This window comes from Chlorocebus sabaeus, chromosome 1 (genome assembly GCF_047675955.1).
Source record: "Chlorocebus sabaeus isolate Y175 chromosome 1, mChlSab1.0.hap1, whole genome shotgun sequence".
NCBI classification, from domain to species: domain Eukaryota; kingdom Metazoa; phylum Chordata; class Mammalia; order Primates; family Cercopithecidae; genus Chlorocebus; species Chlorocebus sabaeus.
The window spans coordinates 104,850,514-104,865,561 of NC_132904.1; the positions used below are offsets into that span (position 1 = coordinate 104,850,514).

Genomic DNA, 15,048 nt, shown 5'->3' on the forward strand with positions numbered 1-15,048 from the left:
GCACATATGGTAGGGGAATTTTGTTGCTCTCAGCCCATAACCACACTTCCTTTGCTGTTAATGGGTCCCCATTAGAGGCAATGTTGTATGAAATAAAATAATGATGGATAATGCATTATGTTATGAGAGGTATTATTGCCAGAAGTAATGCAGGCAGAGAAATAAAATTAATATCCAGAATATTTGTCTATCATTGTGAGGACAAATGGATGCCTCCTCTATTATGGGAATGGTCTAATATAATCATCCTGTCACCAACTAGCCAGCATATCTCATTACTGGGAGCAAAACAATAGCCTTTGATATATAGTCAGCGGTGACTGTAGCCAGAACAACTTTGGTGAGGGAAAAACCATGTTGTTGAGTTTATATAAAGCCTCCATCCCTATAATCCTGGTCACTTTGGACAAGACTCCACAGTGCAACCACTGAGGTGCCAGGGGGAATAGCTGACATTCACAAGATGGATCATCTTGTCCATCTGATACTGAGAGCTGTCTGCCTCATATGAGCCCTTTGGAGAGCATTCACATGGGACAGAAATATACTCTGTATCCATTCTGAGTATACCTCTACCCTGACCTATACTCACCAATTTTCCAATTTTATTCTTTGCAAATGTTGATCAGCGGGGAAACTATAAATGTTGGTCAGCACAGTCAATGAGATGCCTACCTCAAGCTGTTTCCCCTTCAAATGAAGTGGAAAACCAAACATACCACCTGAAGTTGTGCTCACTGGCAGGATATCTTTTGATCATTTTCTGGGCCAACTGAGGAACTGAAATCAGTAACTGTCCATTTTTAGATGGTGCAGCATCCTGTACATACCCAACTTATTTTCTCCAACATATTCCTCCCTGTTAACTTGTCATGGGAACTCCCTGTGAAGCCAAAGGTATGGAGACGATGTGGAGGTAATGCAGCTTAAGTAGTGGTTGCAGGAGTCTGAGCCACCTGCACATGCAGCTTACTTGGGTCTTCTGGACCTTCTCAGACTCATTCCCATATAGACTGCATTATTTTATACTGAAACAGTGCTACATACTCTCAATTTTATGGTTTAATTGACTAGATAAATCCCAGGTCAGTTCATGATCATAGCACTTGGTACCCTATTATCAAGCATCCAGTCTCCACCAGGACCCAGCTGCAATCTGGAACAGATTTTCAAATGGAATATAGCTTCTGGCAGAGGAAGGAATTCATTACCTTCTTCCTAAACCCTAGAGGTCTGTGCTGTGATTCTCCCATTAGGTCTCTTTAGAGACTCTACAGTTTTTCACTACCAAGGACATTTTTAATGCTGTTGGGACTGCTGGGCCATAAAGCCCAAGTTGTAGGGCAGCTTGACCACATTGTGGATCTGCCACACACCTCTTTCTTGCTCCATGTCCCACTGGAGCCAGTCTGCTTTATTAGATCACCTAGTAAAGAGGTTGGAGCAGCATCCCCAAAATATGTCATACATTAGCTCTCAAATCGAGAGACGGCCTCTAAGCGTTGTGCTTCTTCAAGATGGACAGTATAATGTACAGTAACTTGTCTCTCATTTATGAAAGAATATCTCAAATGTCTTTAAGCTTCAATTATATGCCAGATCCTTAACTTTTTGCAAAGTTTATCTGCCTCCTTTTAGTGTGCATTTGTCCTACTAAGCCACCAAGGAGCTGTTATTTTCTGCTCACCACATCCAATCAAGGTAAGGTCATCAATGTAATGGACAGGCATAATGTTCTATGGAAACAGATGTACAAGCCCCTGGGGACAAGAGCAGGAAAGCTGATATATTTTTGGGAGCAAGATGTAAAAACACACTCTGTTCTTTCCATGAAAATGCAGACTGCTTCTCCTATTGCTTAGTGATCGGGATGGGAAAGAACATATTTGCCAGGTCAGCTGCAGCATACCAGGTACCTGGCGCTGTGTTGATTTGCTCTGTTGAAGAAGCCACATCTGGAAGCCTCGCTGCAATTGTGTCATCACCTGAACTCAACCACTTCAAAGTTCCATTAGTCCCAGTGAACTAAAGGGACCAGTTCCATCACAGCTTTCCCTACTGTCATCTCCAGCCTTGTAAAGGACAGCCACCACAGAGTTCATCAAGAAATATGCTGCTCCTGGGCCAGACATGGTGGCTCACGCCTGTAATCCCAGCACTTTGGGAGGCCCAGGCAGGCAGATCACAAGGTCAGGAGTTCGAGACCAGCCTGGACAATATGGTGAAATCCTGTCTCTACTAAAAATACAAAAAAATTAGCCAGGCATGGTGGTGCATGCCTGTTATCCCAGCTTCTCGGGAGGCTGAGGCAGGAGAATTGCTTGAACCCAGGAGGCAGAGGTTGCACTGAGCCGAGATTGCGCCACTGCACTCCAGTCTGGGTGACAGACTCCATCTCAAAGGAAAAAAAAAAGAGAGAGAGAGAAAGAAATATGCTGCTCCCTTCACCAAGCTATTACTTCATAGCTTGATGAAAAAGGTATCTCCTGGGACTTCCTGGGGTGATGGCTAGGTGGTGGTTTAGTAGATTGCACATAACAGAAACAAACACACAATTCCCTGAACTTTTAGAAATCCTTTTTCTAATGGAACAGGAATTTAAAAAAATTAAAGAATGTGTAAATAGAAACTCAGCTGTACATAAGAAAACCCAATTCCCTCTGAGAAGGAGAAAGAGCTGGAGTGCTTTAAAAATTAACTGCCTGTTTTTCTCTGGCTAGTGAGCCTTATCTCTCCTCCTTTCCCAGGCATTGTAAAGACCCTGTTTCTCTAGCTGTGCAGCTGCAAGGTCACTAGACAAATAAACTCAAGTCATAAAACATGTTTTCCTTGAAAGGTAAGAAATGATGTAATGCATGTCTCAATTAATTGAATTAACTATGGTTTCTCGCTTCTGTAACATGCTTCCCCCTGCACAGATCTCCCCCAACTCCATGAAGTGCTTAGAAGGTAACTTAACTCTCTGTTCAGGGCTCAGTCCTTTGGATGTTAATCCCACTGGGCCGGTACACCTAAAATAATAAATATCCTCCTCAATCCCATCAGTCTCTCTGATTCCTTATCAATCCTGCTACACTACAGTATACCAGAGAAGTTCCAGCATTGTGCAAAGGTTGAGCTTTGGTTGGCTCTACCTAAATCAGGCTTTGATTAGCTAACTTAACAGACCATTAACATAATTTCTGGCCAAAACATTAAATCCACAATCCCAGGTGAGTATGGCCATATCAGTAAATTTGGCTCAGCCAACTCTTGATCTAACAACCTTAGAATCCACCCTCACACAATGCTTCTGAGACTCCTGGCAATATAGATTAGTAATTTCTTGTAACTTCTGGTTTATAAACGATCTCCTCTTGGAGTGGACCCTGTACCTTTGTCTGGGCTGTCCTGAAATACAAATCTCCTTGTGAGCTAAAGGCAATGAGAAATAGTGGAGGGGGAATCCTGAGGAGAATCAGCATAAGTGTGTGTAGCAACTGTGCCAGCGCAGTCACTGAAAGGCTTTTATGCAGAAAAGGGCTGCGCTGCTTCCCTCAAAAGGGAGAGCAAGGGTTCCCTACACCAACAAGGCACTTTGGAAGTTCAAGATTCTTAGCCTTGTGTATGTTTGCCCAAATGTCCTAATCCCAGGGCTCAGGGTTCTACTTCTTCTCCCCTTATCTTAGTGCAATAGACCTGGCAGTATTTGGTAGTACTGTAGGTATTGTAATCCTGTGACCCTTGCAATGGAACCGAGGGTTGCCCTCAACCCATGCTGCGGCTATGAGATAAAGGACCACTTCAGAGCTGCCAGGGAGGTCTTCTGATTTTCTGTACAGATTTTTAAATTTTTTTATTTTACTATTTTACTGATGTATGGTTGATGTACAATAAACTACACATATTTAAATTGTACAATGTACAGTTCTGACATGTCCATATACCTGTAAATCCATCACTACCATAAAAAATGAATCTATCCATCACCCTCCAAAGTTTCCTCGTACTCCTCTGGAATCCCTCTCTCTTTCCTCTTTCCTATCTCCAGACAACTACTGATCTGCTTTATGTTGCTTCAGATTTATGTCTTCTAGAACTGTATGTATATGAAATCATAGAGTATGTACTCTTTTTTGACAGATTTAATTCATTCAGCATTATTTTGAGGTTTGTCCATGTCGTTCTGTGTATCAGTAGTTCATTCTGTTGCACTGCTGAGTAGTATTCCTTTGTGCAGATATCCTACCACTTATTTATCCATTCACCTGCTGATGCACATTTGTGCTGTTGCTGGTTTTTTGCTATTACAATGACAAATAAACCAGCTATGAATATTCACATACAATCTTTCTGTGGACATATTTTTATTTCAATTGGGTAAATATGTAGGGGTGGAATGACTAGGTAGAATAGTTGGTGTGTTTACTTGCTTAAAAAAAAACCTGCCAAACTGTTTTCTGAAGAACACACACTAATTGGCATTTGCTCCATATCCTTGTCAACAATTGGCATGACAGACTATTTCAGTCATTCTAGTGGGTGTGTAGTGGTATCTCATTATCGTTTTAGTTCGCACTTCTCTAATGATTAATGATAGTCACTGGTTGAGTTATGCTAATTTGCTATGTATATATCTTCACTGATGGAGTGTTTATTCAAATTTTTTGCCCACTTTAAAATGTGACTGTTTGAGAGGTGTTTTTTGTTTTTTGTTTTTTTACATATTCTTGATTCAAGACCTTTGTCAGATATATATTTTGCAAATGTTTTATCCCTGTCTATGGCTTGTATTTTTATTTTTGTAACACGTCAAAGAACAAAAGCTTTTAATTTTGATGAAGTAAAATTTAAAATTTTTTTTTTATAGTTCCCAGCTTCTGTTTCCTCTTTAAAAAATCTTGGCCAGAACAAAAGACACTAAGATTTTCTCCATCAATTACTTTTAGATGCTTTATGGTTTTTGTTCTTATATTTAGATCTATGATCTCTTTTCAGTTAATTTTACACATACTGTAAGATAACACTCAAGTTTCATTTTTCTGCATTTGAATATTCAATTTGTTGAAAAGACCATTTTTTCCCAATTAAGTTCCCTTTAGCACCTCTGTTGAAAATTAATTAACAATATACATGGGGGTTTATTTATTTATTTTTTTTGAGACAGAGTCTCACTCTGTCGTCCAGGCTGGATAGTGCAAGGATAGCAGTGGCTGTGGGGAAAGACTGATTCCAAGGAATTGAGTCATCTTGCTCACCTGATTATTAAGATTCTCCTCTGCTGAGATTGTTCTTTGGTGAGCACTCACATAGGACACAAGCATCTTCTCACTTGGTGCCCATTTGGAGAAGTCTGCACATACCTCTTCCCCAGACCACTTGTCACCAATTTTCTAACCCATGTTCTTTCCAAATCCCTGACCATCCAGGCAAACCATCAGTCACCATCCATCTATAGATCTGTACTTCTGGCCATCTTTTCTTCCAGGCACAATATACAACCAGGTATGCTACTTGAGGTTCTATCCTGGCGGAAGGATTTCCCTTCCCCTCTGTACTGCAAGTGAAGCTGTAATGTATATGGAACTTCCTGTGAGTCCCACCTTTTACTTGACCCCCTGAGGCCTGTTAGGACTTGAGTTTGACCAACGGAATGCAGAATAAATGCTGTGACTTCCAAGATAACGCCTTAAAAAGCCTTGTAACCTCTACTTTCTGTCTTTGATACTTTTGTTTGTTCTGAGAAGGAGTCTCGCTCTGTCGCCCAGGCTGGGGTGCAGTGGTGTGATCTCAGCTCACTGAAAGCTCTGCCTCCCGGGTTCATGCCATTCTCCTGCCTCAGCCTCCCGAGTAGCTGGGACTACAGGTGCCCGCCACTACTCCCGGCTAATTTTTTTCTTTTTCTTTTAACTAGAGACGGGGTTTCACCGTGTTAGCCAGGATGGTCTCGATCTCCCGACCTCGTGATCCGCCTACCTCGGCCTCCTAAAGTGCTGGGGTTACAGACGTGAGCCACCATGGCCAGCCACATGGGGGTTTATTTCACAATTCTATATTCTGTTCCATTGACCTATATGTCTGTCTATATGCCAATACTACAATATCATGATTACAGTAGCTTTGTAAGTCTTGAAATCAGGCGGTATAGTTCTCCAATGTTGGGATTCAATCAGGCTGCTGGGAAAAATATTAGTTATGATGGCCACAAAACCTTTTTGGAAGGCCTAAGGGTTTTCACATGACTTCGGTAATAGACCGGGCCGAAGGCGGCCTGGTCCCGTTACCTTTAGTTAAAAAGTTTAAAGTAGTAAACAACGGGATGTGGGGAAGTTTTATCTAGTTAGCTTGTTTACTCATGTGGTCTTAAGAAAAGCCTTTGATGTGTACTTTTTACTGGGGAAGTCCACAATGTCAGTTACCCTCTAATGGCGTTGACTCAGCTTTTGTTAACTAATCTTAATGAATAAATATGAGTCTCCCTAGCTGACGGCGGCCAGCCGCAGTGACAAGCCTCTCTTGGAGTGCAGGCAGTCGGACACTCAGCAGGATGGGCAAAACAGAATATCTGTGTGTCAGTGTGCATTTTATTCATTCGTTGTTTGGGTCAGGGTCTGTGGGCAGACCCCCTGCAGCTAATGCCCTCTTGTGAGGAGCAATACCTCATTTCAAATTTGTTTTTTTCCCCAAGTACTACATATTTCCTTAGTAAGTGTTTCATCAACTTACATTTGCCTCATCCACTCTATTTTTCTAAGTTTTCTTTTCTTTTCCAAGTCTTGCCTTCTCTTCAGTTTAGAGAAATGGAATTCACTTTCCTTTTTGTCTTCTACCACTATACTGTCAGTAGATAGCCAAAACTATTGAGAAACAAAAATGAATATACAAAATGTTGAAATATTGATTGTGAGGTTATCTGGCAATAGAAAAGAACTTCTGTGTGTTCAGTAGGAATATGCCAAGACAGAAACAGAGGAGAGGATAGATACTTTCAAGGTATTTCTAATTAAGTGATGGGTGAGTAGTACACTCAGCCTTCAGAAGCACATGCTACAGATAGACCAACAAAGTACTAGTGTACTGAGGTACTTAATAAGTATTTGTTGAATGGATAAACAGATATATTCTAAGAGTGTCTCATCTTCTCATATGAATAGACCTGACCTACTCTTAGTGCTGATGGCTTTTGATGACTCTAATTCTCAAGGAGTACAGCCACCCTTCAGGAATGCAGAAGTCCCTGTACCATGTCCTAAGACTTTGTGGTTTCTCTGTTATGACACTTTCTCCTAACTGGTTGTCTATATTCACCCTCCAGTTGTCTATATTCATCCCCCTGCTCTATCACACATACCCTAGATAATAAGGAGAGTTTGTTAATCCTTCCAAACACTATATATTTGCCCTTATAAAACCACTTAACATATTTACTACACTGCACTGAAATATCCTGTTTACCTGACTGTCTCCCTAATTGAAAGGCAAACTACTTAAGTCTATCCCCTGCATCCAGAACAATGTCTGGTATATGGTTGATACGCAATAGTTTATTAAACAAATGAATGAATTCATACCTTGATCATTTTTATTTTTCATACTTGGTATATTCTTTTGTTTTTTTGTTTTTTGTTTTTTGTTTTTTTTTGAGACAGAGTCTCACTCCGTTGTTGCCCAGGCTGGAGTGCAGTGGTGCCATCTCAGCTCAAAGTGCTGGGATTACAGGCATGAGCCACAGTGCCTGGCCATATTTAGTGTTAATATGTTCAACATACCACATTCTACAATCCGCATACTGAGTATATAATCTGCTGAGTACCAGAGAGTATCTAAAGATGGCCTAGATTCAAAGTGGATAATTAGAAGTAAAATTAAATGTAATAAAAAGATAAATTGCTGTGCCTTGAAGTATTATTAGCAACCCCCGAGTAGCTAACTTAAGCAAAATGTATCAATTAAATTACTAGGATTTATTATTTTAAAAAATAATTTTAAAATTTATTTTAAAATTAAATACAAATGGGTTTCTAAATACATAAGATTAAAAATTAACATTTTTCTTACTGTATCAGAAACTGGCCTCCAGCCATTGTTTTCTATACGATGATACCAGCCACTATGATCCTCTTCCTGAAGATGATCATTTTTATTATGAGATGTATGCTTTGCTGGAAGTTTTGCATAATTTCTAGGGCTGTTAGCACACAGATCTTCAATAGGTCTGTGAGTAAAAATCTTATAGTATATATCAGGTGGAAATTTAACCTATAGATGGAAAAGTTCAAAGAACCATTGTAATGTTAACTACAAAAATGTTTTACATTTAAAAAATTACATTGTTTCAATTTCATAAAAATGTGCTTTAAAACTACTAAATAAGCATTCATCCATACTTACTCCACCTAATCTGAATCGCACATGAATGCCAGCAGCAGCATCTAGAAGCTCTGCCTATAAGAAAATATATCATTCTTATATATTATTCTTCAGGATTCTGTATGTATCAATTCACTACTTCTCATTCTATTATTTTAAATAATTGCTAAATATTGACTATTTAGGAAATAGGTCAAGTGCACCAACCTCAGACAATCAATTTTAAATTAGAAAAATTGTTTAAAAAATTTTTTTGAGATGGGACTTCACTTTGTTGCCCAGGCTGGAGTGTGGTGGCACAATCTCAGCTCACTGCAGCCTTAACCTCTTGGGCTCCAGCGACGCTCCCATCTCAGCCTCCCAAATAGCTGAGACTACAGGTATGCACCACCATGCCTGGTTAATTTTGTATTTTTTTTTTTTTTCATGTAGAGACAAGAGTCTATGTTGCCAGGTTGGTCTCGAATTCTTGGCCTCAACTGATACTCCTGTCTTGGCCTCCCAAAGTGCTGAGATTACAGGCATGAGCCAAGGTGCTCAGCCATTTAAAAAAATTTTTTTGTAATTAGTAAATATTTTATAAGCTAAGTACTTAATTTCTTACGGACATCAATAACTAACACAGCATCTATGGTAAATGAAAAAATGATACCAAACTGTTTCCTCTTTATACAATATATAAACATAAAAGCCAAGTAATTTTTTACTCGTAAAATTTAACTTTTAAATAAGTCATCAAATATTACATATAAAATATTATCTTACAGGTAAATTCAAAGAAAAAATTATGACTGAGCAACCTAAATTCAACAGTAGATGACCTTTTCTAATTAGCTATTGTTAAATTTAAAAATCCATGTTTAAAATTCTCAGCTAGGCATGGTGGTTCACACCTGTAATCCCAACACTTTGGGAGGCTGAGGAGGGTGCATTGTTTGAGGTAAGGAGTTCTGAAGCCAGCCTGGCCAACATAGTAAAACCCCGTCTCTACTAAAAATACAAAAATTAGCTGGGTGTGGTGTTGGGTGCCTGTTAATTCCAGCTACTCTCGAGGCTGAGGCAGGAGAATCGCTTGAACTGGGGAGGTGGAGGCTGCAGTGAGCAGAGATTGCACCACTGCACTCCAGCCTGGGTGACAGAGACTCCATCTCAATAAATAAATATATAAAATAAAATAAAATAAAATAAATAATGTAAGAATTGTATATAATAGGTTTTCTAGATTTTAGTTTGGTATGCTGCACCAAATGGAAAGTAGAGAAAAAAATTCTTGGTCCTTTATCGGAAGGCAGTTCAATCTGGTCTCCTGATCATATTAGGTTAGATCAGAAAATAGATGCTATTCAAACTGTAGAATCTTAAAGACAACATTAATTTTGCCGAATAATATTCTCTTGACTAAAAATTTTATGAATTCAAATATGAAGTGTGAGATCCTGTTGTAAAACCTATTTTCTGTGTTTGAACTGTAATAACATACATATACACATTTTTTCACTAAGGTGGACAGATCTTAAGTGTACAGCTCCATGAATTTTTACATATGTATTGTACTCTCTTGTGCTTGGCTTCTTTTGCTCAACATGCATCTGTGGTAAATCTCTAAGATTCATGTATGTAGTTGTAGATAGCAGCAGTCAGTTCTTTTTCACTGCTATCTACCATTCCATCATATAACAGAATATATGACAATTTATATTATTGTTGGACATTTGATATGTCTCTAGTTTTGGGTAAAAATGAATAAAACTACTGTGAACATTCATTTTCATGTCTTCTGTGGGTTATAGCAATCATTTCTCTTTGTTACATACCCAGAAATGAAATATGAGAGGTCATGAGGTATATATGGTACATAAGTATATAGATGGCCCCAACTTACAGTGGTTCAACTTACAATTTTGACTACAATGGTGTGAAAGTGATATGCATTCAGCAGAAATCACACTTCAAATTTTGAATTTTGATCTTTTCCCAGGCTAGCAATATGTGGTATGATGCTCTTGTCGTGATGCTGGGCAGTGGCAGTAAGCCACAGCTTCCAGTCAGTTACATGATCATGAGGGTAAACAACTGATACTCTACAACAGGGGTCCCCAAACCCCAGGCCATGGACTGGTACCAGTCTGTGGCCTGTTAGGACTGAGCCGCACAGAAGGAGGTGAGCAGCAGGAGCATTACTGCCTGAGCTCCCCGTCCTGTCAGATCAGCAGCAGCATTAGATTCTCACAGGCACACAAACCCACTTGTGAACTGCACATGCACAGGATCTAGGTTGCACACGCCTTATGAGAATCTAATGCCTGGTGATCTGCAGTGGAACAATTTCATCCCAAAACCATCCTCCATATCCCAAGTCTGTGGTAAAATTATCTTCCACTAAACCAGTCCCTGGCACCAAAAAGTTAGGACTGCTGCTCTACAGTATAGACTAAGTTAAACTGGTAAGTTATGTTTGGCAGGTTAGGTGTATTTAATGCAGTTTTTACTTATGATATTTTCACTTTACGATGAGTTTATCTTAACATAACACTGCCATAAGCCAAGGAGCATCTGTAATTTGCTGTACTAGTGACTACCAAAGAGTTTTCCAAATTTTTGTAACAACCCCGTACCAGCAATATATGAGAGTTCTGGTTGCTCTGTCTCCTTATCAACATTTGGTACTGTCAATCCTTCTAATTTTAGCCATTCTGGTGGGGTTATAATGGTAGCTCACTGTAGTTTTTATTTGTATTTTCTTATGACTAACCATGCTGAGCACCTTGCATATGCTTATTGGCCATATGGATCTATCAGTCATGCTAGTGGTTTATCAATTTTATTAACCTATTCAGTGAACCAACTGGCTTTTACTTGCATAGTGGCACCATCATGGTTCAATGCAGCCTCAACCTCGCCGGTTCAACTGATCCTTCTACCTAACCATTCCAAGTAGCTGGGACTACAGGCATGCACCACCGTGACAGGCTACTTTTTTTTTTATTTTTTGTAGGTAAGGGGTTTCTCCATGTTGCCCAGGCTGGTCTCAAACTCCTGGGCTCAAGCGATCTGTGCACCTTGGCTTCCCAAAGTGCTGGGATTACAGGTGTAAACCACCCTGCCAGCCACTTCTACTTTCTATTCATTGATACCTGATTTTATCTTCACTATTTCCTTCCTTTTACTGTTTTTTTTTTTTCTGGTTTTTTTTTTTTTTTTTTTTTTTTTTTTGAGACAGAGTCTTGCTCTGTCGCCTAGTCTGGGGTGCAGTGGTCCGATCTTGGCTCACTACAACCTCTGCCTCCTGAGTTCAAGCGATTCTCCTACCTCAGCCTCCTGAGTAGGTGGGATCAGAAGCGTGCACGACCACGACTAGCTAATTTTTTTGTAGTTTTAGTAGAGACGGGGTTTCACCATGTTGGTCAGGCTGGTCTCAAACTCCTAACCTCGTGATCCCCCTGCTTCAGCCTCCCAAACTGCTGGGATTACTCGCATCAGCCACCATGCCCGGCCCCCTTCCTTTTACTTTCTTTGGGATTAATTTGGTTATCTTTTTCTAGCTTGAAGTATAAACTTGGTAAACTGATTTTTAATTTTTCTTATTTTCTAATATTTGCATTTAGAGGCATAAATTTCTGTCTGAGCTCTACTTTAGATACATTCCACAAGTTTTGATGTCATATTTTCATTATGACTTAGTATAAAATATATTCTAATTTTCTCTTTTAATCCATAGATTATTTAATCTCGTGCTTAATTCGCAAAAATTTGGTGGTTTTCTACTTCTGTACTCTCATTAATTTTTTGTTTAATTCCACTGAGACTAGAAAACATTCTCTGTGATTTCAAACCTTGGAAATTTGTTGAGACTTTCATTAAATCCAAGCATGTGATCTATTATGGGAAACATTTTCTATGCACTTAAAAACAACATTACTTTTGCAGAACTTCAGACATTTTGCAGTGTTGCAAAAGCAGTAACAGTGTTCTCTCTATATATCAATCAGGTAAAGAATTTAAAATCTACAATATGTGTACTAAAGTTTTTTGTATGCTTGTTTCTATCAGTTACTAAGAGAGTTGTGTTAAAATCTTTGACTATGCTTGATGATTACTATATTTCTTCTGGTAATTATGTAAATTTTTGTCTTATAAGTACAGAATTTTTATATTTTTCTGTTGAACTTACTCTATCATTATGAAACTGCCCTCTTTATAGCTCACAAACTTTATCCCTTAAAGCTTAATTTGTCCAATACTGACATAATGACACTGATTTTCTTTTTTTTTTTTTTTTTTTGAGATGGAGTCTCACTCTGTCATCCAGGCTGGAGTGCAGTGGTGTGATCTCAGCTCACTGCAACCTCCCCCTCCTGGGTTCAAGTGATTTTCCTGCCTCAGCTTCCTGAGTAGCTGGGACTAACTTTTGCCTGACTAAATTTTGTATTTTTAGTAGAAACAGGGTTTCACCATGTTGGCCAAGCTGGTCTCGAATGCCTGACCTCAAGTTATCCACCCACCTCGACCTCCCAAAGTGTTGGGAATATAGGCGTGAGCCACTGTGCCTGGTCTGACTTTCTTTTAATTAAAGTTTGCATGATGTATATTTTTCCATTGTCTTATTCTTATTGTTTTCTATTCTTATGGTTTAAAGTATGCCTAAAAATTATAGATAGGGTTTTTGTCAGTCTGACAACCTTTGCTTTCATTTGGGTTCTTTAGTCTATTTACATGTAAAACATACACATGAAATCATATAAAATGCTCACTTAAAACCAGAGAAGGCAGAAAAAGAAAGGAATATAGAAAAAAAAAATAGCAACAAACAGGAAACAATTACAAATAGAATAAATATTAATTGAACTACATCAACAACTTTAAATGTCAATGATCTACCTATACCAATTAAAAAGGACATATCAGAGACTGTCAGAGTGAATAAAAAATCAAGACCCAACTATATGTTATCCACAAGCAACCCACTTTAAATATAAAGACACAGATTAATAATAAAGAAAAGAACAAAGACCAACCTGGGCAATATAGTGAGACTCTGACTCCACACAAAAAAATTTAAAATTAGCTGGGTGTGGTGGCATGCACTAGTAGTCCCAGCTACTTCAGAGGCTTGGGCGGGAGGATCACTTGAGCCTGGGAGGTCAAGGGCTGCAGTGACCCATTATGACACCACCGCACTCCAACCTGGACAACAGAGTGAGGCTTTATCGAAGAGGAAGAAAGAAGAAAGAAGAAAGACGTATGGTACTAATAGAATGAAAGCCAAACTGCTATACTAATAATTTCAGACAAGGCCAAATTCAGATCAAGGAAAATTGTCAGGACTAAATGGAGCATTACATGATGATAATGTAAGTACTTAACAACAAAGCAGCAAAATATGTGAAGCAAAAACTGATAAAACTGCAAGAAAAAATATAGTAATTTACTATTATAATTGGAGATTTCAATAACCCTCTATCGGTAATTGACAGATTCAGCAAGGCAGAAAACCAGTAAGGCCATAATTGAACTGAACAGCAGCATAAATTAACTGGATCCAATTGACATTTATAAAACACTTCTTTTAACAACAGAATACATATTCTTCTCAAGCACAGACAAATTATTTGGCAAGACAGACCACGTTTTGGGCCATAAAACACACCTTAACACATTTTTTTATTTGTAAAAATTTATGCAGTACATGTACAATTTTGTTACAAACATAGAATGCAGAGTGGTCAAGTCAGGACTTTTAGAGTATCTATCACCCAATTAATGTACATTGTATCCATTAACTAATTTCTCATCCTCCACTTCCCTCCAACCAGCTCATCATTCCAACTCTCCATTGTCTATCACTCCACTCTCTATGTTCATGTGGATACATTTTTAGCACCCACTTCTATGTCAGAATATTTGATATATATATAAGATCATGTCATCAGTAAAAAAAAGAGACTCTGACTTCTTATTTTCCCATTTGAACGCCTTTTATTTCCTTCTCTTGCCTGATTGCTCTGGCTAGGACTTCAATACTGTCCTGAATAGGAGTGGTAATAATGAGCATCCTTGTCTTTTTCCAGTTCTTACAGGAAGTGCTTTCAACTTTTCCCTATTCCGTACAATAGTAGCTGTGGATTTGTCATATATGGGCCTATCTTAACAAATTTAAAAGGAATAGAAATCATACAAAATATACTCTCATACCTCAATAGTATTAAACTAGAAATCAGTAACAGAGAGATAGCTGGAAAACTCCAAAACTTGAAAATTAAATAACACACTTCTAAATAACAAGTAGGTCAAATAAAGAGCCTGAAGAGAAGTTAAAAATACTTTGAAATAAATGAAAATGAAAATACAACTGACTAAAATTTGAGGGATTCAGCAAAAACAGAGCTTACAGGAAAATTTATAGTACTGAATGTGTATATTAAAAAACAAAAAAGATCTGAATGAAATAATCTAATGTTCTGCCTTGAGGGACTAGAAAAGCAAAGCAAATTAAATTCAAAGCAAGCAGAAGAAAATAAATAATAAAGATTAGAGCAGAAATCAATGAAATTGATAACAAGAAATCTAGAGAGAAAAGAAACAAAAAGCTGGTTTGAAAAGATCAATAAAATTGGTAAGCTCCTGGGTAGGGTAACTAAGAAAAAAAGACAGATATTACACATTACTAATATCAGAAATGGTCCTTGTCATTTCTGTCTA

General features: G+C 38.4%; 1 protein-coding gene across 1 annotated transcript in view; it reads right to left on the reverse strand.

Moving 5' to 3' along the window:
- The window catches only part of C1H11orf65 (chromosome 1 C11orf65 homolog), a 79,177-nt gene that overhangs the window by 19,494 nt on the left and 44,635 nt on the right, over positions 1 to 15,048 (reverse strand). The window contains exons 4-6 of the mRNA XM_008020747.3: positions 8,371 to 8,424; positions 8,038 to 8,238; positions 6,706 to 6,836 (exon numbers count right to left, since the gene is read on the reverse strand). Coding sequence (XP_008018938.1) covers positions 6,706 to 6,836; positions 8,038 to 8,238; positions 8,371 to 8,424 — 386 coding nt within the window. The remainder of the gene's footprint in view (positions 1 to 6,705; positions 6,837 to 8,037; positions 8,239 to 8,370; positions 8,425 to 15,048) is intronic.